The 27,234-nt window shown below is 43.5% G+C and overlaps 1 protein-coding gene across 7 annotated transcripts in view; it reads left to right on the top strand.

The window, feature by feature from the left end:
• PAX7 (paired box 7) overlaps window positions 1-27,234 on the top strand; it is a 177,090-nt gene that overhangs the window by 90,076 nt on the left and 59,780 nt on the right. For all 7 annotated transcript variants that reach the window (XM_075906834.1, XM_075906836.1, XM_075906833.1 and 4 more), the window contains 2 exons: window positions 19,654-19,819; window positions 21,716-21,915. In XM_075906834.1, coding sequence (XP_075762949.1) covers window positions 19,654-19,819; window positions 21,716-21,915 — 366 coding nt within the window. The remainder of the gene's footprint in view (window positions 1-19,653; window positions 19,820-21,715; window positions 21,916-27,234) is intronic.

Here is a 27,234-nt window from a genome sequence, read left to right on the forward strand (position 1 = left end):
CTAGAAGGGTTACCCTGGGGTTTGTTTTATAGTACTTCCCCCTTGTGTATTGCAGCTTCCTCCTTTAAAAGGCCTCCTCCCTACCTCTCATGATTGGGCAGGACTACATTAGCACATGGAGTCTCCCAAACCCTTTGCCTGTCAGTGAAGGATTTATATGGTCAGATAAAACCACCATTGAAGTCAGTGGGAGCCAGAACTGAGGCCAGGTCTCTACTACACTCAAAAAGTCAGCTGAAGGGTCGCAATTCTAGCTACATAAATAACGTAGCTGGAGTTGATGTATTTTAGTCCAAACTTGGCACCATTTCCACAGCAGGAGGTTGATGGGAAAAATGCTCCTGTCCACTTCCCTTAGTCCTCGTGACAGCGAGGAGTAGTGGCACCAGTGGGAGTATCCTCAACATTCAATTTAGCAGGTCTTTACTAGACCCACTAAGTAAAATACAGGAAGATCGAGCACCACAGCATCACTCTTTCCCAAAAGAGGAGACATGGCCTAAATAAGAACTTCAGGACTGGATCTATCATTAGGCAAGATCAGCTTGTTTTGCTTTCATAGTGTGGGGGTGGGGGGGGTCTATATGAGGTAATTTACAGCAGAAAATGATGGTCCTTTTCATACTTGTTTAGTAGTGAGTGTAAGCTTGCAGAGTAGATGGAATGAGTGGCGGAATGAGTTCAGATGAAATAAAAATTGGAACACAGTTTTCCCTGAAATGCTACCTGGCAACTTTTTTTGAGATTCAGCAAAGTTTGGAGCATGGGCTGTAATAACAGGGATACAGGAGAGAGAAGGCAGAACTGGTGGGGGCAAAATCAAATCAATATCTTAGTTGTCTGTATACAAATGCAAGAAGTATGGGGAATAATCAGGAAGAACTTGAAGTACTAGTAAATAAACACAACTATGACATAGTTGGTATCACAGATACTTGGTGGGATAATACACAATAGATTGGAATATTGGTATAGAAGGGTACAGTTTGCTCAGGAAGGATAGGCAGGGAAAAGTGGGAGGAGGTGTTGCCTTATATATTAAAAATGTATACACTTGGACTGAGATTGAGATGGTCATACGAGACAGACTTGTTGAGACTCTCTGGGTAAGGTTAAAAAAAACAAGGGTGATGTCATGTTCGGGATCTATTACAGACCACCTAACAAGAAAGATGAGGTGGATGAGGCTTTTTATAAACAACTAATAAAATCATCCAAAGTGCAAGACTTGGTGGTGATGAGGGACTACAACTATCCAGATATAATACAGCAGGGCACAGATTATCAAACAAGTTCTTGGAATGTAATGGAGAGAATTTTTTATTTCAGAAAGTGGAGAAAGCTAATGGATGGGAGCTGTTCTAGACTTGATTTTAACAAATAGGGAGGAACTGGTTAAGAATTTGAAAGTGGAAGGCAGCTGGGGGTGAAAATGATCATGAAATGATAGGGTGTGTCTAGACTACATGGCTCCGTCGACGGAGCCATGTAGATTAGGCAGGATGGCAAAGGGAAATGAAGCAGCAATTTAAATAATCGCCGCTTCATTTAAATCAAAATGGCCGCCGGGCTGTGCCAATCAGCTGATTGTTGGCACAGCGCGGCAGTCTAGACGGGGACCTACCCCGTGAAACTAGGCTTACAGGATCTGCTGATGAAGGGTTCTGGAATCAGCAGATCCCCAGCTAGACTGCCGCGCTGTGCCAACAATCAGCTGATTGGCACAGCCCAGTGGCCATTTTGATTTAAATGAAGCAGCGATTATTTAAATCGCTGCTTCATTTCCCTTTTTTGTGTAAACTAATCTACATGGTTCCATCAACGGAGCCATGTAGTTTAGACGTACCCATAGAGTTCATGATTCTAAGGAATGGTAGAAGGGAGAACAGCAAAATAAAGACAAAGAATTTCAAGAAGGCAGACATTAGAAAACTTAGAGAGCTGGTAGGTAAGGTCCCATTGGAAACAAGACTAAGAGAAAAAAACAATTGAAAACGGTTGGCAGTTTTTCAAAGGGACATTATTAAAGCAAACTATTCCACTTCATAGAAAAGATATGACACATAGCAAGAGACCACCCTGGCTTAACCAGGAGATCTAGAGTGATCTTAAAATAAAAAAGGAGTCCTATAAAAAGTGGAAACTGTCAAAGTACAAAAGATTAATATAAACAAATAACATAAGAATGTAGAAGCAATATTAGGAAGGTGAAGGCACAAAACAAGCTCATCCTAGCTAGAGATAAAGGGGAACAAAAAAAATCTACAAATATATTAGAAGCAAGAGGAAGACCAAGGACAGGGTAGACCCATTGCTCAATGAAGACAGAAAAACAATAACAGAAAATGTGAGACAGGGATGCTTAACGACTACTTTATGTTGGTTTTCACCAAGGAGGTTGGTGGCGATTGAATGCCTAATATAGTGAATGCAGGTCAAAATCAGGTAGGCTCAGAAGTTAAAATAGGAAAAGAACAAATTAAACATTTCTTAGAAAAGTTAGATGTCTTCAAGTCAATAGAGCCTGATGAAATGCATCCTAGAATACTCCAGGAGCTGATCGATGAGGGATCTGAGCCATTAGCTATCATCTTTGAAAAGTTATGGAAGATAGGAGAGGCAAAGATAGGAAAGAAAACTGGAAAAGGGTAAATGTAGTACCCATGCATAAACAGGGAAATAAAGAAAACCCCGGAAACTACAGACCAGTCAGCTTAACTCCTGTGCCAGGAAAGATAATAGAGCAAATAATTAAGGAATCTGTCTGCAAACATCTAGAAGATAATAAGGTGATAAGTAACAGCATGGATTTGTAAAGAACAAATCATGTCAAACCTGCTTGATAGCTTTCTTTGACAGGATAAAAAAGCCTTGTGGATAAGGGGGAAGTGGTAAATGTGGTATACCTTGACTTTAGTAAGGCATTTGATACAGTCTCACATGACCTTCTTATCAATAAACTACTAGGGAAATACAACCTAGATGGGGCTACTATAAGATAGATGCATAACTGGTTGGATAAACATTCTCTGAGAGTAGTTATTAATGCATCACAATCATGGTAAAAGGGCATAACAAGTTGGGTTCTGCAGGGATCGGTTTTGGAATGGGTTCTGTTCAATATCTTCATCAACGATTTAGAAAATGGCATACAGAGTACGTTTATAAAGTTTGCTGATGATACTAAGCAGGGACAGGTTGCAAATGCTTTGGAGGATAGGGTCATAATTCAAAATGATCTGGACAAACTGGAGAAATGATCCGAGGTAAATAGGATGAAGCTCATTAAGGACAAATGCAAAATACTCCACTTAGAGAGAAGTAACATTAGTTTCACACATACAGAATGGGATGCAACTCTCTAGGAAGGAGTACTGTAGAAAGGGATTTAGGGGTCATAGTGGACCACAAGCTAAATATGAGTCAACAGTGGGACACAACTGCAAAAAAAGCAAACATGATTCTAGGATGCATTAACAGGAGTGTTGTGAGTAAAACACGAGAAGACAGTCTTCCACTCTGTGCCGATTAGGCCTCAATTGGAGTATCGTGTCCAATTTTAAACACCACATTTCAGAAAAGATGTGGAGAAATTGGAGAAGATCCAGAGAAGAACAACAAAAATGATTAAAGGTCTAGAAAACATGACCTATGAGGTAAGATTGAAAGAATTCGGTTTTAGTTTGGAAAAGAGAAGACTGAGAGGGGACATAACGGTTTTCAAGTACTAAAAGGGTGTTACAAGGAGGAGAATGGAAAAACTGTTCTCCTTAACCTCTGATGATACGACAAAAAGCAATGGGCTTAAATTGCCGCAAAGAAGGTTTAGGTTGGACATTAGAAAAAAACTTCCTAACTGTCAGGAAGGTTAAGCACTGGAATAAATTGCCTACAGAAGTGGTAGAATCTCCATCATTGGAGACATTTAAGAGCAGGTTAGATAAACATCCATCAGGAATGATCTAGATGGTGATTGGTCCTGTTGTGAGGGCAGGGGACTGGACTTGATGACTTCTCGAGGTCCCTTCCAGTTCTAGTATTCTATGAGGCTACGTCTACACTGGCCCCATAAAACGGAATAGTCATGCAAAGCAGGTAAGTCAGAATAGGGAAATCCGCGGGGGATTTAAATATCCCCCGCGGATTTAAATAAACACGTCCGCCGCTTTTTTTCCGGCTTGGGGAAAAGCCGGAAAAAAGCGTCTAGACTGGCGCGATCCTCCGGAATAAAGCCCTTGAAAGTAGGAATAAGAGATCCTCCGGAAAAGGGCTTTATTCCGGAGGATCGCGCCAGTCTAGACGCTTTTTTCCGGCTTTTCCCCAAGCCGGAAAAAAAGCGGCGGACGTGTTTATTTAAATCCGCGGGGGATATTTAAATCCCCCGCGGATTTCCCTATTCTGACTTACCTGCTTTGCATGACTATTCCATTTTATGGGGCCAGTGTAGACGTAGCCTGAAAGTTTGCTTGAACATCAGGTTGTTTGCGGCCGTCTCCCAAAGCCCTCTGCATGTCTTGGTTTGAGTCAGAACCCAGAGCTGCCAAACTCATGGTCATCGGGGCATGAGCAGCAACCACCCAGCAATGTGCGAGTTGTTTTATATTCTTATGAGGAGCTCAGATGCTACAGTGATAAGAATGGTTTCAGTGTCTGGATGACTAATGGGTGAGGTCCTCAGCTGATACAAATGTCCCTTCCTCCATTAAAGTAAAGGGAGCTATGCTGATTTACACCAACTGAGAATCTGGCCCTTTGTATTCAGAAGCAGAGCATTCTAGAGGCCTCCTACGAAAGCACTCTCTTCCATTATTTCCAGCCCCAAAAGGTCCAGTTCATTAAAAAAAATGAACACATATGAAAAGGACAAATCAAATTTCAGAACAGAAGGGGGATGCGGGGGGAGGGGGGAAAGGTAAATGTCTGTGAGCTAATGGTATTAGAGGTGACAATTGGGGAAGCTATCTTTGTAATGGGTGAGATTTTTTTTTAATTGTTCATTTTTAAAAATTATATCCTTTGGTATATATGGTTGTGACTATTTTCTTCCACTATTTGATCTGAGGAAGTGGGTCTGGCCCACGAAAGCTCATCATCTTGTTAGTCTTTAACCAGCTAATAAACCATCTTGTTAGTCTTTAAAGTGCTACATAGTCCTGTATTTTGTTTCAGCTACACCAGACTAACACGGCTACATTTCTATCACCCTTCTCTAAACAGAATCTCTAGCTCCACCACAGCCATCATCCCATCTGCCATTTAAAGGACACAAGTGTGCCATTTATCCATTGCTTAGAGCCAGTGAAATTCATGGCACTCAATCTATTCCCCTGGTAATCACCCCGTTAAGCAGGTCTGCTATTTATTAGGGCACCAATTTAGTGGATTTCGTTGTGGTTAACAATGGAAAATGTTTATTAGACTCCAGTGTGGTGTTTGCCAAGATATTTTAATCGTTTATCTATTTCCTTCAGCGTCTAAGCTATTTTTGCAGGCGATTCATAGCTTTTAATACTGCAAAGAAAATCTCCATAATATAAATCAATGTGCTGCTGTTCTGTTGTTAAAGCCTATCACCAGCCAGACAATAGCAGTGGGAAATCTACTTCCCAACACCTTATTCACCTCAGTGAGGTGTGTACATCAAAGCCTGTTTTGGAAGGCTTAAATGCAACGGTAACACTGTTAAGATTGGGCCATCTAAGAAGCAAGGTATTCAAGCGAAGATCAGGCACTTAAAAAAACCAAAACCCACATCACTCTGCAACTGCTTTATGCCATTGGTGAATTTATTCTAATGTCTTTCAGCTTCCCCGTTTATCCCCAGGACATACAGTTTGTAGGGGAGATAAATAGATAAAACAGTGATTTTGTTCTTTTTGTTTACATAATGGCCTTTCTTTTGCCCACTGTAGAACGGGTAGATGCTGCAAAACAATGTTTGCAAAGGTTCATTCATATTCCAAACAGCTGTTCTCTCCCGCTATAGTTATAGTCCTTTTTCTCTGCTAGCTACAGATAAAAAGGATCCTTCAAAAAGCAAGTAGGAAGGATGCACAAGTATGCAGTACTCAGGACTCTAGACATGAAGGTCCAGTTCATGGCTCAAACAGAAGATCCCTGTATGACCTTGGGCAAGTTACTTCATTTATCCTGTGCCTCAGTTTCCCATCTGTTACAATGGAAGTGATAGTTTTCCACGGTACAGGAGTGTTGATGAGAAAATCCATTTGTGATTTGAGATGCTCAGATACTATGGTGATTAAGTACCATATAAGCAGTTGGTTGCATACGTGCTTGGAAAGTGAGTGATTCATTGGATTAACGCATGTACTTACATGTGAATGGATGCATTCTTGAATGGACAGTAGGGTTCATAATTTGTTGTTCATTCTCTGCTATTCATTATTCCTTATCTTCTTGTTTAAAAACAATTTCAGGCATCCAGTCAAGGATCAAAAACAATGCCATGAGACTTAGCTGGCCAGTCATCTTGAATAACTAGCGGTGAATAGCACATAGCTGAGCTAAACAGCTGGCAAACTGTCTATACAATTCAGTTCAACCCATTCTGTAGATACTTACAAATTAGTAACATTCACAGGCACTAGGATTTTCAAAGAGAAAATTTGGCTAAATTAACTGGATAATTTTCTTTGTAAAGAATAATTGGATCAGCTCTAATAAAATATTTAATTATTTATAGTGTGGCAGGACCCAGAAGTGGTCGGGCCCTAGTGTGTAAGGTGCTGTACATACATAAGGCCTGTCTACACAGCCAAAGCTGTGCATAGGCTAGCTTACCTGAGCTAACTGAAATCCAACTAAAACAGGAAACAACAGCAGTTAACACAGGCTTCAGAGTGGACTAGTGAGATTAGTATGTACCCAGGGTCCATGGCAAACTTGACCTGCTGTTGCTCCCCTGCTAGTTGGATTCAAGTTAGTTTGCATATGATAGCTCAAGCATAGCTTTTGTTCCGTAGCAATATCTGTCCAGGTAGATACAATCCCTTGTTCTAAACATATTCATAAGCAATATTCTAAATAATCTGAGTTCCCTCTGTTATCTTTCTTGCATTTCTCATTTTCTAGTAGAGGAAGTCCATGGATAGCTCTGTTTAGCTCTCTTACATCATTATATGGTCCCAGCCCTGTCATCTATACACCGCACTAGCTTTACTGTATGTATGCCTGCTGCTTCCTTATCCCCATTTTACAGATGGGGAACTGAGGCACAGAGAGACCAAGTGACTTGAACTGGGGACCCAAATTAGTGCTCTAACCCCTGGGCCATCATTCCTTGAGCATATGTGTTCAAAATTTGTGCTCTTGATGGGTGATCAGAGAAAGAAGCCATGGTCTTCTGTTTAGTTGTTACGTCATTACATTGTAAATACACAACGGCTCTAGGGGCCCTGACAATTACATTTCCAATACAAGAATCCCCCTGGGTCGCCCGCATTAAAATGCAAACATTTAGACAAAAACGCTACTCAGCCAGCCAGTTCCAAAACGTTCCTTTCCATCCTACATCCCCACCATTCCAGGACAATTGCAGGTAGACGGGACAAAGCGCACACACACAAATTTGCCGTCGGAAACAATGTGGCGCAGTCAACTAGGTGTTAATTAAGGACTCAGTCGTGCAAACTGTAATCCCATGAGCAATCATCATGCCTAGAGTTGCCAGTTTGGGTTGGACATATTCTTGGAGGTTTCATCACATGGCTGCAGTTTTAATTGAAGATTCGTCTTTAGTTCCTGGAGACTCCAGGACAATCCTGGAAGGGTGGCAACTTTAGTGATGCCGGCAAGTTGCCACGTTGACTTAAGTGGATTCTTGGTGTGGTTGGGCCATCTCTGATTGAATAGGTCTTTTCCATCCCTGAGTTCTGCCACTGTCTGAACATATGGAAGCAAACGCATGTTGCGCTTATTCCCTTCTGTCTGAGGAGGAGGGCAGAACTTGACTGTTCCATCCCTGTTTTCACTTACCAGCTCATTCATTCTGTCCATCTTCCTCCAACATCAAGTCCTCATTAGGCTGAGCAGGAACACAGCAGCCTTTCTTTCCCACGGGAGACTCTTTCTGACCTCCCTTCCTTCTCCTTGTCTGACAAATTGTGGGAGCTGACCCAGATCTCAGTGGCTGCTAGGATAATTCAGTCCAGCCCGCCCTGGCAGGCAGCTGACTCGGCAGTGTTGCTGTACTGGGTGAGAACAAGTGTCTAGTATAGCAAGTGTAAGTATTGGCAGGACTGGGTGCACGGGTTCATTTAAAATAAGAACCAGCTCTAACCTTTGTCCGAAGCTCAACCCGAATCGACCTGAGCTGCCAAGGCAGAAGGTGGGTGGTTTTGTGGCCAAGGCGTCTGCCTGGTATGCAGGAAATCTGGATTCAATTCCTGGACGTCCTCCCTGAATGACTTGGGGAGGCTTTTTTGTCACTCTGTACCTCATTTCCCCATCTGTAAAATAGGGTGGGTGAGGAAAATGCTCTCAATTTTTCTGCCACCCTTATTTAATTAGAACAAAAGATCTCTGGGGCAGGGACTATCTCTGACTATGTGTACATGCATCTCCCAGTACAACGGGGCCCTAATCATGGTTGTGACCTCTAGGCAGTATGGGATTACAGATAACTTTTTTCTACTTTGCAAGTCCCCCATGCCTATCTACCTACATGGCTCCCCTGCACCTATAGCAATCAAAGTGGTGCACAAAAAATCAATGTGTTTGTCCTCTTAAGGCAGGGAAGTATAATTACCCCACCACCACATTAGAGAAGAGGTCTTCACATAGTGGTCCATATTGAATGATTGTGGCTAAGGTAGGATTTGAATCGAGATATCCTGGCTGTTAGTCCCATGACTTCACTGCAAGACCACATGTCCTAGGCTGACTGGGAGTCAGATCAATGAGGAAAATAGTGAAAGTGAATCTGTTTGGGCAGGTCTACACTTGCACCCCCTTTCAAGAGAGGGATGCAAATGCAGCTGAGTGAAATTGCAAATGAAGCATGGATTTGAATTTCCCATGCTTCATTTGCATATTCGAGTTGGTGCTATTTCAAAATAGCGCTATTTTGAAAAAAGAAATGCTGCCGAGGCTTGGTTATTTCGAAAGAAAACCCTTCTTCCGAAATAACTGGTAAACCTTGTTGTATTTCATAAGAAGCATTTTCTTTCGAAATAACCTTGTCTCGATAGTGTTTCTTTTTTCGAAATAGTGCTATTTCGAAATAGCTCCATAATGCAAACCCGTGCTTCATTTGCAATTTCGCTCAGCTGCATTTGCATCCCTCTCTCGAAAGGGTGCAAGTGTAGACACACCCTTTGTGCGGTAGAATCATAGAATACTAGAGCTGGAAGGGACCTCGAGAGCTCGTCAAGACCAGTCCCCTGTAGCTTTGTATGACTGGAAATTGGAAATACGAGTGGTCTCACAGCAAGCCCAATTTGAGAGGTGTTAGTGGGTTGGCTAATTCAGCCAAGCGCCCAAACTTCTGACTGCTTGTCAGAATCAAGCTCAAACTTCCAAATCCTTTGAGGGTCATTTCATTAACCCCAGCAACAGGGAGCAGGGAAAGGAAGAGAGAGAATCTTGTGCTTTTCCTAAAGCCTCTCTGATTAGAATCAGATTCTCACGGAGCACATGGATACACCAGGATCACTATGCAAAATAGGCGAGATGAAGGAGCTTTCGGGGGGATTTGGAGCAATATCTGAGCTCGAGAGTCTGCCTTTGAAATAAGGGCTGGATTTTCTCCTTAAAATGAACCTGCAGTTCCTATCTGTCCAGGCAAGCAAGAGCTTCTATGTTCATGAGCAAATATGGGTTCCTACATGACCAGTGGGAGAAGGTCACCCATGAGCAAGTCTACATGAGGCCTGTGCACCATGTAAGCCCACAGCGGGTAAATGTCAGTGTTCCCTGTAAACTGTAAGCTGAGCAATTGGGCAGCCACTCAGGAGAGATTCAGGTGCCACCCAGCTGATTGGCAGAGTGCCCCCAGCTGACCACAGCCAGCAGTATGTGTTTCTGTTGGTGGTGCACATCCACACATGCCTTGATGCACATAACATTTATTCTGCACATAGATGGAAAATCTTAGTGGGAACATTGGTAGACGTAAGTGTTGTATAGGCTTGTTGGAGCACAGGCTTTGTGGGCTTTCTGCACAGGGATAGGTTTCCCCTTCCAGTGACTGGCGGGGCATTCTGAACTGCAATGCCATGCCACCTGTCCGTTTGTAAGCACGTCTCGTGGCATGATTTACAGAGAGTCACTGGCGGGCTGTCTGCTTTGTTCTCTCGGACAGGCCATGAAGATCACTGCAGTGAGGAAGAGTTAGACTGGAAATGGGAGGTGGATTTTGCTTTGTGTTTGCAAGCCTGAAAAGGGCACCTCCTCATTCCATCTCCTTGCTCCCTGCATGTCTGCCAGCCACACCAACTACCTTTACTGAAACTAGCCTGTTTTTCCTTTCCCGCGATCCCTGCTGAGACAGTGCAGCTATGAGAGAGCAAGCTGGGTTCTGAACTGCACGACGCAGTCAGTACAATTGCCCGGCTGAAGTTGTGGAATCTATATTCTCATTAGAGATACCAGAGGAAGAAACAAGACAGGTTGATTCTCAGATCCCTCGTGGTGCCGGTAGTGCAGACAAGAATCTCTTCTCCTGTTTCCAACAGCATCAACTGCAGCTGCTATATTTGCAACTGCTTTTGTGATTATACACACAAGAGAGACCATGTGGGTAAGACAAGAGGCAAAGTCCCTCTCGGCATCGTATATAAAATGAAGATTGACAACTCCCTGTTTAGGCTCTGCCCAAAAGTAAATACATTTTTAGAGTAAGAATCTTCATGCAGGGATATGGGAACAGTAATCGGCTCTTTGTGACCTTTTATGTCTCTGTATCGCACTGATGACCTTGCTCTTGGAGAAAGACCCCAAATGTCTTTAAGCAATGCAAAATGCTGCCTGCTGTGTCCTATACTACTTCAGCAAGACAAGAGAGTTTACAGGATCCTCTTGCAGTTAATGGATCATGAAGATCATGAACCCAGGGGACCTTTTACCTCTTTATAAAAGAGGCAGGCAGTCTCCAGATAGACATGACCATCTGCTTCCAGGTGTCATAGAATACTAGAACTGGAAGGGACCTCAAGAGGTCATCAAGTCTAGCCCCCTGCCCTCAAAGCAGGACCAAACACCATCTAGATCCTCCCTGATAGATGCCTGTCTAACCTGCTCATAAATATCTCCAGTTATGGAGATTCCACAACCTCCCTAGGCAATTTATTCCAGTGTTTAACCATGCTGGCAGGTAGGAAGTTTTCCCTAATGTCCAACCTCAACCTCCCTTGCTGCAATTTAAGCCCGTTGCATCTTGTCCTATCTTCAAAGGCCAATAACAATGTTTCATGCACAGCCCTTTTTCCAAGGGCCAGACAGCTCATCCTACAAGAAGATACTAAGTATGCACATCTGTCCAACCCCATCCCAAAGGCCTACCGATAGGACAGTGCCACAGCAGGCAGACCAACAACTTCAAGACTGCTTCCTTTTCCTCCTCTTCCCCTGCCATGGTCTGGTTTTATCAGGCATGGCCTTCACCCAGGGCTTAACATGCTGGTAACAGGATCTTCGGGTAGGAGACTCTTCAGTGGCTGATAAAGCCTTAACTGTTGTGACGTGAAAGCAGGTTCCCTTTGAAGTGAGCCTCGCATTCCAGTTAGATGCTCTAGCCTGCGTATTTTAACTCCCAATAAAATGATTTTTAAGCATAAAGCCTTGAGCCACCTTTAAGGGGCAGGAGGGAAAGAATTGCTAACGTCATTAGCTGGAATGTATCTTTTTTTTTTTTATTTTGTTCCGGTGGGTTATAAATAAGGTGCAGAATCAACCTGTTTCAGCCATGAAATGTCCTTTCCTCTGCAAAGGGAGATAAATCCTATACATTCCTTTGTGGATGCTTTCAGCAGTATGGTTGGTTTTGTTTTGTTTTAAGGCTCTAATATCTACCAGTCGCCAGTCTCGGCTCGGCATCACTAGCATGCAGTTGCGTAGCTCCTTTGGCTTGCTTTTGTTTTTGGGTTAAAATGACTATTTATGATTTGGCTTACAACAGGGCCTGGAGACCCCTGCTGTTGGGTGTTCGCTGTGCTAGGTGCTGCCCATATCTGCAGTAAGAGACAGCTCTTGCACCAAAGAGTTGGCAGGTAAAGAGAAAGAAAACAAAGAGGAGGGGGAAAAGAAGTCATTTCATCCTCATTCGAAAGAGTCCTGCTGGCTGCAGATTAAATGATTTTCCCCCCAGGTCACACAGGATGCATCTACACTACACCATTATTTCGGAATAACTAGCGTTATTCCGAAATAACAATGTGAGTATCTACACAGCAATGCCGTTATTTTGAAATAATATCGAAATAACAGGCGGCTTATTCTGACTTCTATAAACCTCATTCCACAAGGAATAACTCCTCTTTCAGAATAGCTATTTAGAAATAGCTGCAGTGTGAACGCTCTGCTTCTATTTCAAAATAGCTCCTCACCAGGACCATTCTAAGTAATTTCTCCCCAGTGCTTCCTGGGGCTGTAAATCAAATTAGCACGTCCACGTTAGGGGAGCCTGCCTCAGACTAATTTTGAGGCTTCCCTTTAGCGTTGATGCTCTATTTCAAAATAAGCTATTTTGGAATATTTCTTCCAGAATAGCTTATTCCGAAATAAGCGTGCAGTGTAGATGTACCCACAAGGATCCTAGGACAGAGTCATCTCTTGAGTGCTTGTCTAATATTTTAACCACCAGACTAGCCTTTCTCTACAAATACATGCACTTGTTGGTTTGAAATGTGGAACACATCTGGGCAGCCAACAGGAAGACATACGTACACACAAAACAAAGCAACCATGGGGCACTCTGATCAGTTGTATTGCCCTGCGAAGGTCTGTGTATCAAGAAGACATGGTCTGTTCCAACACAAAGAGAAACAAAGCAGGGCAGCAGGAGGGTGCTGCGGACAACACTTGCGAGCAGATCAGCGTGGAATGGGTTGGAGGAAGAAGAGGCTGTTAAGGAGGGATATTAAGGAGAAAAGAGAGGTCACTGGTGAAGAGATGGGAAATTCTGCCAACTGTGGGTAGATGGGATGAATAAAATATGCAAAGATGAGACTTGGGAAAGAGTATAAAGACAGAAGAACACAATGGGCCTCTCTACACTTCTGAGAAGAGCAATGCTCCGGAGATTGATCTTCTAGTGTTTGATTTAGCAGGTCTAGTATAGACCCTCTAAATCGAACACAGAGGGAAGCCCCTGCCAGAGTCCGATACTTCTCTTTCTGCAAGGATTAAGGGAAGCCGACAGGACTATGTGCTCCCATTGGCCTCCCTCTGTGTGACACTGCCACAGCTCAGCTTAAGGTAAAATGACTCAGCTAGCTGGAATTACGTATTCTGAGCCAACTTGCCTGATCTAGTACAGACCAAGCCTATGAGAGTAGAAACATAAGCAGATGAGCACTTACATAGGGCCTGATCCTGCTAGCATTGTAGTCAGCAGTCAAATTTCCAGTGATAGTTCAGTATTAGGCCGATGGAACCTTGAAGAGGTGTGTGTGCGCAGGGGTTGTATCTTGACTGGGATTCTCATGCTCTCCCAATAGTTGCACAATTGTAAGTTTGCTCTGGTTCACTGGCTGGCACTGCTGTCGTGAGGAGCCTTGTGCTTCAGTTTTGAATTTTGTGTGCGTGCATCCATGTGCCAGTGTGTGTGTGTATGAATGAGTGCGAAGACAATAACCTTAAGGGATGTAACATAATATAACACAAATCTCCCCAAAATTGCATTTTGATCATACGTTAACCAATTCAATAGACAAAATCACCCAGGGGGGAACAGGAGTAATTGTGGGTAGGTTGGTTGCCCATTCCACTCCATGTGTTTCTTCTAAAACTCCTAATCCACAGTGGATTTGCCAGCATCTGGCTCTCAGTTATAAAAAGGAACTTTCCCACCCTATCCAGCTTCAGAAAAGTGTCAGAATTCAATGAAGTAGCTTTTACCCCCTTGGCATGCAAGCTCTCCTTCTTTTCTGATTCAGAGACCTTGAAGCAATTGATTATTTTTTTATTGAGACAATTTTTCTCCTGAACCGTCTTCATCTCTTCACCGTCTCCAGCTCTCTTGAGTGGAAGCTCTTCAAGCTGAGACCTTGGTTTTTTTTTTTTTTTTTTTTTTTTTTTGTCTGCCCCCTACCACTGCTACGCAATTGGTCAGAATGTCGGGTCATTCATTGATAACTGTTGCAGTAGGAGCAGGATAGGATGTCATAAACAGAGGAAAGATGCCCTGTTAGCATGAATGAGCAGGAACTCTGTGTGTGTGTGTGTGTGTGTGTGTGTGTGTGTGTGTGTGTGTGTGTGTGTGTGTTTGGAGTACAACCAGGGGAAAGGACAGGAACATCTACTTTGTATGACAAAAGAGAAATAAAATGATAAATGTTTGATATTATTTATTTTTTGTATTTCCATAGCATGAAGAAGCTCTAGGCATGGTCTGGGATCCCACTGTGATTGGTGCTTTACAAACTCAGAAAAAGACAGTCCCTGCCCCAAAGAGCTTACAGTGTTATGAACCTTGATGTAAACTCATCCCTTTGACTCTCAGATCTATCTTTGATTTACCTGGTAATACTTGGGAATGAGTGCCAAAAATTGTACATGGGGAATGTGCGTAGGGAGGGTAACGGAAATTAAAGCAAGGAAGCGGAAATCAGTATTTCTAGATTCTGTGTTCAGCTTAGTCACTGATGTATTTGTGGCCCTGGATAAATCATGTAAGTGCTTTATGCCTCATTTTACCTATATTTAATATAGGTTTAATATGGGTATAATAACTATCACAATAGAGTTGTGAGTAATGCAGAAATGTGCCTGTGAATTAAACACACAGTGCACAATTGACGGTGGAACTCATTGCCACAATATATTCCTCAGGCCAAAGGTTTAACAGGATTCAGAAAAGAATTAGCCAGTTGCGTGAGTAACAAAAATAACCTGATTGAGAATAGTAAATATTCAAAAAACAAGGCCTCTAGAAGAGTTGTTATAAAACCACAAGCTCGAGGGCTTAAGGCAGCCCCTAAATAGAGGAGGAAATTTGCACTGGAGGAACTATCGCATAACTAGAATTGCCAGAATCCTTCCTCTAAAGCTGGTGCTGGCCCCTGCTAGAAATAGGATCCTGCACTAGATGTTGCTCAACCAATTTCACCCATGTGTGCACACTTTTGTGTCTGCTTTGCAATCAAGTGTCACTAAGAAGAACACACACCATAGTCAGAAACCTAGGCAGTTATGCTCATCCAGTCAAGAAACAGTGACAATGTCATGTGACTTAGGTGGCCAATCACAACAAAGCAACATCAGCCAAGCAGTAAATGAGATGGGGGAGGGAGGCAGAATTAATTGGTTATTTTTAAATAACAAATAGACCCAAAAAAATCACATGCTCACATGATTGTCCCACAAAAACAAAAACAAATTCAATATGTTTGATAAATGACTGTGTGTGTATTATTATTATCATCATTTGTAATTCGGTAGCACTTAGAAGCCCAAAATGAGATAAAGGCCTCTGTGCTATGCACAGAACCAACAAAGTAAAAGCCAATCCTTGCTATAAAGAACATGAGCTCTATTTGCACAAGGCAGACAACTGATGGGAGGAGAAAAAGAGGCACATAAAAAGGAAATGATTTGCCCAGTACCATGCAGTAATTAAGTAGCAGATCCAGGTTCCCTGACTTCTAGCCTAACCTCCTACCTATTAGATCACACTGAATCTCAGTGGGTCACCTGGGAATTGTTTACATAGATAAGTTATACCAGTATAAGCTAAAGTGTGAATTGAAAGAGCTGTCGTATAACTTCCCATGTGGGAACTCTTATACCAGAATAAAGTGCCTGTTTTCAGTTTCTCTATATCTCTTTGGAAGGTTTTTATGCTAATGTGGAAAAAGTCACTTTGATTCCAAAATAAGTGTGTGCCCATGGAGAGATATACCAGTATGACTATAGTATAAATGGTAACATTTGCTCATATAGATGTATCCTTAGCTCTAGCTGTGCAGCTGAATGATTTGTAAAGTGCTTTGAGATCTTCCAATGAAAGATGCTATGGAAGTAAAGCTGTTTAGATATTTTCTGATTAAATGAGTTTTAGCTGGAAAAATGCCAGTTTTTCAAAACCAAAACTGTGAGAGAGAGTATGTTTCTATGAATTATAGAAAGAGAAAGAAAGAAATGTGTCAAAACAGTTTTCTAGTTCAAATTATTTTACTCAAATAATTGGAAAATAAAGTTTAAAATGTGTAAATATAGTCTGACATTTTCAAAATGAAATATTCCAGTTTTCTGGTTCAAAGTTTTTCTTGTTTCAAAATTTATACTAAGAATAGTAAAAATGCAAAATGATCAAAATGGAAATGAAATCTTTCCAAATTAAAGAAATGAAATGCTTTGATTGGTCTAATTCCAAAAGCATGTGTCAGATTCACAGTTTGTGAAATTTTGACTTTTCTACTGTTTAATATTTCAGAAATGCTGCAGGACAGGAAATCTCTTTCCCTCTCATCTGCACACAGAAATACAAAATATTTATAATTTGGCACACCCACTTTGCCCTGATTTAAAGGACTGCATGACGTACGGGGCTATGTAGGATCAGCCCATGTTCTTTTTCACAGTTATGACCCAACAGCTTCCAAAAACCAGAGCTACCGGCTACCCCTCTGAAGGAATAACTCTGTTAGATGACACCAGTAGTAGGCTGTTATCCATGAGTGTATAGACAGTAGCAAACAGACAGTTTGCTAGAATGTTAGAAACAAGCACTTCTATGAGCTTTTCCCCTTTGTCTTGTTTGATCACGTTGAGTGTAAGTCCATTTCACAGCCCCATCCCTTTGCAGGGTCAGCAATTTTAATCATAGAAGATCCATTATGATCCGTTAGACTGATCTCTGACATAATATAGGCCAGAGAATCTCCTCAGAGATTCCTGCAACAAGGCCATCTCCTTCCTCTTGCAGCCTGCAAGTCTTCCCTGCCCTTGGCCATCAGTCCTGCCACCCAGATATGTGTCATAGAATATAGAAGATTAGGGTTGGAAGAGAACTCAGGAGGTGATCAAGTCCAACTCCCCACACAAAACAGGACCAATAAATCACCCCAGCCAGGGCTTTGTAAAGCCTGGATTTAAAAACCTCTGTGGGTGGAGATTTTCCACCATTGCCTTAGGGAACCCATCCCAGTGCTTCACCACCCTCCTAGTGAAATAGTTTTTCCTAATATCCAACCTAGACCTCCCCCACTGTAACTTGAGACCGTTGCTTCTCATTCTGTCATCTGTCACTATTGAGAACAGCCTCTCTCCACCCTCTTTGGAACCTCCCTTCAGGGAGTCGAAGGCTGCTCTCAAATCCCCCCTCACTCTTCTCTTCTGCAGACTAAATAACCCCAGTTTTCTCAGCCTCTCCTCATAAGTCATATGTCCCATTCCCCATATCATTTTCATTGCCCTCTGCTGGACTCTCTTCAATTTGTCCACATCCTTCCTATAGTGGGGGATGCAAAACTGGACACAATACTCACCAATTCCAAATATATGGAAGAAATTATTCCCCTCTACTTGCCCATATTGAACCTCGCTGGTTGCTGTAACCTCCCCAAGCCATGGTGCCCCAGCCTACATCCTAGTTAGTAGCAGAGTGCCTGCAATTAGAGAGATCCAACCATGCTTACACGGGAAGAGATGAAAGAAAACCCATTCCTCATCGCCCCTCACCCCAGGAAATTAAGCTTATGCAATATGACACAAAGTAGCCCGTGAGGGACATATTTGTTAGGGGTTTGACCCAAAGCTTGTGAAAAGACCCCAGTTGACTCAGGTGCTAAGTGAAAGGAGATTCAGACCCAGAATTTTCACCCCCCCCCCCCCCCCCACACACACACACAAAGAGATTTGCTTTGGCTCACTAAAACAGAGGGTGCTTTTGGGAACTGCAGCCCCCCAACCTTGTCACCCCAGCTCCTAATCTGTCCCTGAGCAGCCTGAAAGCCTGCTGGAGGACATTCCCCACCCCCCATGCTTTTCACTCTTGATTTTTGCTCCATTTTTTTCTCGTCGCTGTGAAATTTAATCACGTTTTCTAGCCCTTTAGGCCTCACAGAGTCCAGCAGCTGCATTCTCATCTGGCTTGAAAGCTTATCCGCATACTTCTCAGCCCCAAACAGGGATCGGTCCTCAGAGCCCTGCCGATTCACTACAATAAACCAAATCCTAGAAATGGCTCGAGCGGCCCTTCCTGCCATGGAGGAGGGAGATGGCTTGTGATAAAACACCTCGGGGCAGACGTAGCCACTTAGAAAAGCTCTCCTGAGTCTCCGCGGTAAAACAGGGGCAATGCAAGCCCAAGTTTGCAAATGCATAAATCCTGGGTTTATTTTAATGAGCAGCAATTTAGATCAGCTGCAGCCCAGAGCTGCAGCACCGAATGCAGGGAGGCCGTATGCCAGGACTGCTGGCTTGTTGCAGTGCACAGGACTTAGGAGAACTCTGTGCTCTTTCTGCTCTCTTTCTGTCTTATTAGCTTGTCAAACATAGGCACTGGGATGCTCATCAGTCTCCTCTGTTTAGTGCAGCCATGTTGCCATTATAGTAACCTAACCCTGCAGCACGAGTCACATAGTTGCCAGATAATGAGGCAGATTGGCCAGATGACAGCAATACTGCTACTTTATAGTGGCTCTCTTTATAGGGCTTAGTAACTAGACTTTCTCTCATGCGGCGTCCACTGCCGTTGTATCTGAACCCATCACCGTGTTAAGGTAAGGGGCCTGAATGGAAAGGATAAAATCCTTATGGAAAGCAGGATCTGCCCAGGGATTGTGGAAATATTTTATCCTCTGTGTCGGGGGAATGGTATATGTGGAGAGGGAGTTGCCATCTGCAAGTTTCCCTCAGCTAAAAACACGAAAACAGCTAGTTGTTGTACTTTTAAAGTTATGGTATTTTTGATACCATATTGTTTTTGTTGACCCCCTTTTCCACTTACAGAGCTAGGTTATTGTTTTTCTTTGAAATAAATATTCATGTAATTTTATTGGTATCTATCTTCATTTTTTACATTTACCAGTAGCTGCCTCATTTCCTACCCTAGGCTTATACTCGAGTCAATATTTTTTCCCAGTTCTTTGTGGTAAAATTAGGTGCCTCGGCTTATATTCGGGTCGGCTTATACTCGAGTATATAGGTACTTCTTCTCCCTGCACTCTTCTAACATAGGACATTGCTATGATCCTCAATGCAGAGATGGGAAACTGAGGCACAGGGAGCCTTGTCCAGGGTCACGCAGGAAGTGTGGACCAAAGCAGGAACTTGAACCTAGTTCACCCCAGTTGTAGGCCAGTGCATTAAGTGCTGGATTATTCTCTGCCTCTCTCTCACCTGCCCACCCTCTGGTGCTCTGGTCGATATTGACCAGGAAGAGCATCAGAAATCAGAGTGAAACAGGACAATCCCTGCAATGGATGGAACCCAGCACAATTCACCCTTTCTCTTTCCTGTCCTCACTTGCAGGTGTGGTTCAGTAACCGAAGAGCCAGGTGGCGCAAGCAAGCAGGAGCCAATCAGCTGGCAGCTTTTAATCACCTGTTGCCAGGGGGCTTTCCGCCAACTGGAATGCCGACTCTACCACCCTACCAGCTGCCAGATGCCACCTACCCAACCACCACCATTTCCCAAGGTGAGCACCGACTACCAGGGTAATGGGTATTTCTTGGTCTGCTCTCAACTATTATTCCACTCCCCCAGACAGACCACCCTGCCACTCCACATTCCCATCACTGCCTTCCTTTGAAGCACTTGCTCTATGCCTTGATCAAGAGGGCAACATTTGATTCAGGCTGATGGAAGCTCAGTATTTCCAGTCTGGATACCAGGCAAAGCCAGTCTTCTTAATGTCCACAGGTCCCTCTTCCCACATCAAGTTATCCTGGAACTATGGCTGCTCCATTTTCCATGCCACATAGTCCTGGTCTACACTAGGACCATAGTCCAAAATACGCCCCCCAGTTCAAATTAGTAAGTCGTGCGTCCATACTACCAAGCCCATTTTTTCAGAATAACGGGCTGTGGAATTCACATTCTGTACTCCTGCTTTACATCAGGAATAACACTAATTCCGAACCTGTAAGACTGAATTATGTTCGTGTGGACGTGCCGGTGCTGCTAATTCGAATTAATTGGCCTCCAGGAGGCCTCCCACAGCTCCCCAGACTGCTTCCAGGGGCTCTGATAGTGTCCACCTTAACAGAGCCCGTCTCGGACTCCATTCAATTTTTCCCCATAGAGATACATGCAAGCTCAAATTTGTTAAATCGGGAGTTCTCAAGTCGAATTTAGTAATTTCGAAATAACTTCCTAGTGCAGACGTGGCCGGAGAGTGCAGACTAATGAATCCAAATGGCTCAGCGGAGTGAAACACTGGCCTCCCAGCCAAGGGCAAACCTCTGGGCAGCTGCATTAACCAGGAAACTGGGCCGGTGGGAGAATGTGCAACATTTTCTCTCTATTTTTCCCCTTTAAAAATAACTTCAAACTATCATCTAAATTTGAAAAACCATGGCCAGCTCTGACCAATTTTGCACCAGCAGCAGCTGTAGCAGGTCACCCGAGAATAGCATTGGATCCCATTTAACAGCAAAACGCTCTCCACACACACAAAGCTTTAGGCACTGGGCAGCAGCTGACAGGTAACCTCTGACTCTGGGGTCCAAATTCAAACCCCTTGGTTTTGACACTAGAGCTGGCTTTCTGGCCAGGAAAATGCTGGGATTTTAGTCAAAGGCCATTTAAGTCAATGGAAAAGCCTCTGTTGATTCGAAGGAGCTTGGATTGGTTCCTAACAAAGGATCCTACAACCTCAGGGACTTCAGACCAACATCACTTCATGCCTTATGTTTCCTGCATATTTCTTTATAGCTTGAATCGTCCGTAATGTCCCTTTCTCCCTTCAGCTGCTCCATCCTCTCTAAGGGTATGTCTACACTGCCACACTATTTTGAAATAACTAGCGCTATTCCGAAATAACTTTGTCCAGGTCTACACAGCAGGCAGTTATTTCGAAATAATGTCAAAATACTGTCACGCTTGAGGACTTCTTCCTCCGATTCCTGTAACCCTCATTGTACAAGGAGAAAGGGAAGTCGGAAGAAGAGGGCTCTATTTCAAAATAAGTGCTGTGTAGACCCTCCCAATTTCGAAATAAGCTATTTCGAAAGACGTAGCTCAAGTTGTGTAGCTTATTTCGAGTTAAGCCCTGCAGTGTAGACACACCCAACCATGGAGAAAGGGGCAATGTTGCAGAAAGAATTTTTTTTGAAATATTGTGGGGTGGGGAGAGTGGAATTTGGGGGATGCTCCTGGATCTCCTGACCTAGGGGAATAGAGAACTCCAAATGGAGAAAATCTCAAATCATCTGGTCTAGACCAGCCTGCAAGAGAGAAGCTGTTGTTGTAAAAAAAGAGAGAGCTCCTGAGATGAGGAGCAAAGAGGCCTGGTGGAGACCAGAGCATCTCAGACTCCCATGGCCTATGGTCATGTCTCATGAATGTTTACCTCTGCATGATTTCTTCACAGATGGGGGCAGCACAGTGCACAGACCCCAGCCCCTGCCACCATCCACCATGCACCAGGGAGGGCTGGCAGCTGCTGCTGCTGCTGATACCAGTTCTGCCTACGGGGCCCGACACAGCTTCTCCAGCTACTCGGACAGTTTCATGAACCCTGCAGCTCCTGCCAATCACATGAACCCCGTCAGCAACGGCCTCTCTCCGCAGGTATGCAGTGCTGTTCTGTTCTCCTTCTCTGGCCTTTGGCCAGCCCAGATCCTATGGGAGAGGAACGGCTTTATGCTGTCCAACACTGTTACGGCAGAGTCATCATTGCATGCTCTCAGGGACCCTCAACATGTCTGTCTGTCCAGCCACCCAGCCTGAGTCATTGCATCTGAGGTTCTGCATCCTATAACGAAGCTCAGATCCTGTTTGTTTCAGATGTCACACTCTGCTCCTGAGAATAGAGATTTAAAGGACAGAGATTTGCTTGAGCCATCCAATGGAAGGTTGGTGGGAATAGGGCGAGGGGAGGTTGTTCCAGCCCATCACAGAGATGGGCCTGGCTGAGAAGTTCCCATGCCAACCAAGGTCTGAGCGTTTCAAAGTTCGGGGATGTCTGGTCTGGAATTTTGGTTCCCGTTTCTACCTGGAACTAATTGTGATGTGATTGATTTTGTCTGACATCCTCATGAATAAGAAAACCACATGCACTGTGAGAGAGACAAGGTGCGTTCCCTGTATGTTTGTTCAAATAAAAGATCAGAGCACATCTGTATTGAACTTACCAGGCCAAACTGGTACCTGGTGAATCACCTCTGATCACAACCTCCCTGAGCTCAGGATAGAATGTGGGGCTCCTGAGAACCACTGGACTAAATCGTTTGTGGGGGTGGGGGTAGAGTGAGGTTCAAAAACTCCCAGGGCTAGATCCACACGTGGTGAGCTCCACTGAAGTCAATGGAGTTAGAAGGATTTACACAAGCTGAGAATTTGGCCCACTATGGTGTCTCCAGTCTTTAACACTGAATTACCTGGACTATTAAGTCTAATTTTCTGTCAATCCAAAATATCCCCAGATTTGTCAGACAGCGTTTAATTTTCTCCCTTCTCTGATGTGTCGTACTCTGGGTCCCATATGCATATTTTTTTTTTTAGCTGTAATAAGACATTTATCATACGTCAATGGGTAACAACGAGTTGTACTCACCTCGCTTCTATTAGCCTGAAAGATTCCAAAGCGCTTTACACTCTTGCTTTTGCTCACCAGTGAAACATAGCTGAAACGTGGCTTGTTTTTAAGGGCTTGTCTATGCACTGACGTAATGTGCACTACAGGGATTTGATTTCCAATGTGCAGTAATGTGTTGTGCATTCACTGTTCCACATAGACCATGTGGATGTGCACAGAAAGCTGGTTAGTGTGCTTTTACATAGTCATATGTACATATAGTGAGGATACGTCTACATTGCACACTTATTTCGGAATAAGCTGTTCTGGAAGAAATACTCAGAAATAGCTTATTTTGAAATAGCACCTCTACACTACAGAGAAGCCTTGAAATGAGTCCGAGGCAGTCTCCTCTAAAGTGGATGTGCTACCTTGATTTAGACCCCTAGGGAGGAGCTATTTTGAAATAGCAGCAGGGGAGTGTCCACGCTACAGCTATTTCGAAATAGCTATTTCAGAATAGGCGCTATTCCTCATACAATGAGGTTTACAGAAGTGGGAATAAGCCGTCAGTTATTTCGAATTTATTTCAAAATAACAGAATTGCTGTCTAGATGCTCACATTGTTATTTCGGAATAACGGCCATTATTCCAAAATAACACTGTTGTGTAGACGCACCCTAAGGCTGTGTTTAGACTGGCAAGTTTTCTCCTCAAAATCATCTGATTTTGCGGAAAAACTTGCCAGCTGTCTACACTGGCCGCTTGAATTTCTGCAAGAACACTGATGATCTAATGTAAAATTGTCAATGTTCTTGCGGAAAGACTGTGCTGCTCCTGTTCGGGCAAAAGCCCTCTTGCGCAAATCATTTGTGCAAGAGGGCCAGTGTAAACAGCACAGTACTGTTTTGTGCAAAAAAGCCCAGATGGCTAAAATGGTTTTGCGCAAAACCACGTCTAGATTCCTGTAACCCTCAAAGTGCTTTTGCGGAAAAGCGTCCTGCCAATCTAGATGCGATTTTCCAAAAATGCTTTTAAGGGAAAACTTTTCCGTTAAAAGCATTTCCGGAAAATCATGCCAGTGTAGACGTACCTATGAGTGTTCAGCAGCACTGTTTAAGACAAGAAGTGCAGGATAATTTATTTAATTGAAACTACAGGAAGATTTTTAGTAAGCATTTGAAATGAAAAGGTTGGAACCGTTCAGTTTCGAGAGAAAGCAAATAAGAAGGGTCATAACAGAGGTATGTAAAAATTACCGGTCTAGAGAAAAAGAAGGGAGTATTTAAGGTAACAGTACAACACATTTAAAACTGATACAAAGACAAACTTTTAACACGATGCCTAATTAATGGGGCTGGCAGTAAAAACTTTGACTGAACCCTTTCCTACTGGATAATGCAATTCTGTTAAAATTGTGTTGGTTTTGCTGAAATTTGATTTAGGAGAAAAACAGCAACCAAGTTCCAACAGCGCAGAAAAGTCCCATTTCATAGATTTCTAAATTCCAAAGGCAGAAGAGACCACTGGGATTATGTAGTCTGACCTCTTATATTTTATAGATTAAAGAACTTCTTCCAAACAATTCCTATTTCTACATTTTTGGATCTAAATGTGTTTGATTTTTTTTTAATTTTGAATGTTTTGATATTTTGTTTTGAAATGATCTTTCCTTTCAATTTTTTTTATTATATTATATATGATAATATATTTAGAAAAGGTCAAAATCTAATTGAAATATTACAACTGATCCAAAATGGTATTTTTCTCAGTTTTCCAGCATGGAGAATTTTGAAATGTTTGGGTTTGATTCTGATTCAAAACAAAACCACATTTTGAAATTTCATGAGTATTCAGGGGATGAAATTTTGGTTCTCTACCAATGTTCCCTCTAATCTTTTCCATCTATGTGTGGATTTTTCCCATCTATGTTGCAGAATAAAAATGTTTATGTGCACCAAGACGTGTGTATGTGCACCATCAGTAGAAACAAAAAAATCTAGCTGTGGGCACTTTGCTAATCAGCTGGATGGCACTGGCATCTCTCCTGAGAGGCAGCAAAAGTGCATAGCTTACAGTGAATACAGTTTTCCACCCATCTGCAATAATAAACCTGTGGAACTCATTGCCACAAGATATCATTGATTTCCCTGGAAATGTGACAGCTTAGAAATGCTGTCCTGGACTATTAACTGATCAAGAAATGTACTAACAAAAAGAGGAGTATGGGTAGGGACTCCTTTATGACTCTGCATATAGGGAATAAGTTATGATATACTTTAATGTAGAAAATACATTAGCCTGATTTTGGAAAAAAAACACATTCCTTACAAATGAAGAAGCTTCCATGTGTGAGCTGCCCAGGTCATCTCAAATGCATCCCAATACAACATTTATACAACATCACATCATAGTGAATTTTGTTTCTCTCCCATTAGTTATGGAAAAACTTATTTTAGAAACCTACCAGAGAAATGGCTCTTTCTATGCTTACCCCGACCCCAGATTATCCTGCCTTCAGGCCTTGGAGGTGGATAAGAGAGAGTCCCAGACCAGTAAAAGTCTTTTAGCCTTTAAAAACGTAAAGCCCACGATCTTGCTTGTTCTTCAAGTCCCCTTGAAGAAATGGGGTCTTGATGCAGTGGAAAAGGTGAGATTCAGAGCACTCACTTATAACGCTAGAAAGCCCAAGGTATCCACATGTAAATATATCCAGATTTTTGTGTCTAGCAAACCTGTTTTCAGTTATGTTATCGGTATTTTATACTCGTTCGTTTTACCTCCGCTTTGTCCTTTTGAGCTACACAATCAGATTTGTGGTAACCAAGACCTTTGGTTTTAAAGGCAGAAGGATACAAGAAATAGTCCTGGTAATGGGAATAAAAATCTACAAGGCATTCATAAAGTCTCTTTCCCATAACATATTTACACATGCAGAATACGTGATAGGCTGGGGTGGGGTAAAGGTTTTATTGGTCCTCGTTGGAAGACAACCTGCATAATTTACTTGGAAATAGGGTTTCCAACTTTGTATCTGAACAAAACTGGACACCCCAGCCCCACTCCTGCCCTGAGGCCCCACCCATGTCTCATCCCTTCTCTGAGGCCCTGCTCTCTTTTTGCTCCACTCCGACTGTCACTCAGTCTTCCCCACCCTCATTCACCTTCCCTGGGCTGTGGCAGAGGATTGGGATGTGGGAAGAGGTATAGACTCTGGGCTGGAGTGGAAGCTCTGGGTTGGCCCAGGGTACAGGAGAGGGCTCCAGGTGAGACAGCAGGCTAAGATGTGGGGCAATGAAGGCTACAGCTAGGATTGCAGGCTCTAGGATGGAGCTGGGGTGAGGAATTTGGAGTGTGGAAGAGGAATCCAGGCTGAAGCAGGGGGTTGGGGTCTTGGTGGCACGTGCCACAGCTCCCAGGAAGCAGCTACCAGGTCTCTGAAGTCCATAGGCACATGATCAGCCAGGGAAGTTCCATGCACTGCCCTTGTGCCCATAACCACTGCCTCTTGCAGCTCCCATTGGTCACAGTTCCTATCCAATGGGAGATGTGGAAGATGGAACTTGGCGTGAGGCCAGTAAGCAGAGTTTCCCAGTCTCTGGCTGCTCCATGTGCCTAGGGGCCACGGGAAACTGACGCTTCCAGGAGCAGCATGAAGCCAGGGCAGGCAGGGAGTCTGCCTTAGCTTTGAGCCCCCCGCTCTGCTGCCAACCAGACTCTTAATGGCCCGGTTGGCAATGCCAATTGGAGACACCGGAGTCCTTTCTCAGCTGGGCACTTTGACTACCCTTCATGTAAGTCATGCAACCCTCCACAGCCCTACAGATAAACTATTTGTACCGTTCTATCTGTCTATAAAGCTGTCTGTTTGTCTTTCAATCTATCTCTTCATTTGCAATGGCTGCCCACTGTTGGTAGGAGTAAACAAAAGGGGTTGTAGGAGACGGAAAACTTGACCAGTATGAGCCGCAAAGAGACAGTTCTCTGGTTTCATCCCTCGACAGCAATAGGGGGAAGCTTTCTCTGCAGGCTGGGCAAGGAGACAGACAGAGGTGGGGGGCCTGCCCCTGAGTCACAGCAGGAGCCCTCTGTATTGGCTGCCACGGGGAATGCTCTCTGATTACCTCTGGATTGGGTATCCCGGCCAGAACCTACTAGACAGGGTTGGTGCTGGCAGCTGAAATTCTATAAGCCAGGCACTGTGTTTCCATTCTCACGAGAGAGAAGGGGGATTAGATCCAGCCTCCTCAGGCTTGAGCCCCTCCCAGACAGAGGGAGCAGAAGCTGCCAAACGTTTTGCCTAACGCCCGTGGAAAATGGTAGCCCTTTGTGTGTGTTTTGTCTACACCTGGTGCGGGTTGGTGCTAGCGAGG

This window comes from Pelodiscus sinensis, chromosome 23 (assembly GCF_049634645.1).
Source record: "Pelodiscus sinensis isolate JC-2024 chromosome 23, ASM4963464v1, whole genome shotgun sequence".
Classification (NCBI taxonomy): domain Eukaryota; kingdom Metazoa; phylum Chordata; order Testudines; family Trionychidae; genus Pelodiscus; species Pelodiscus sinensis.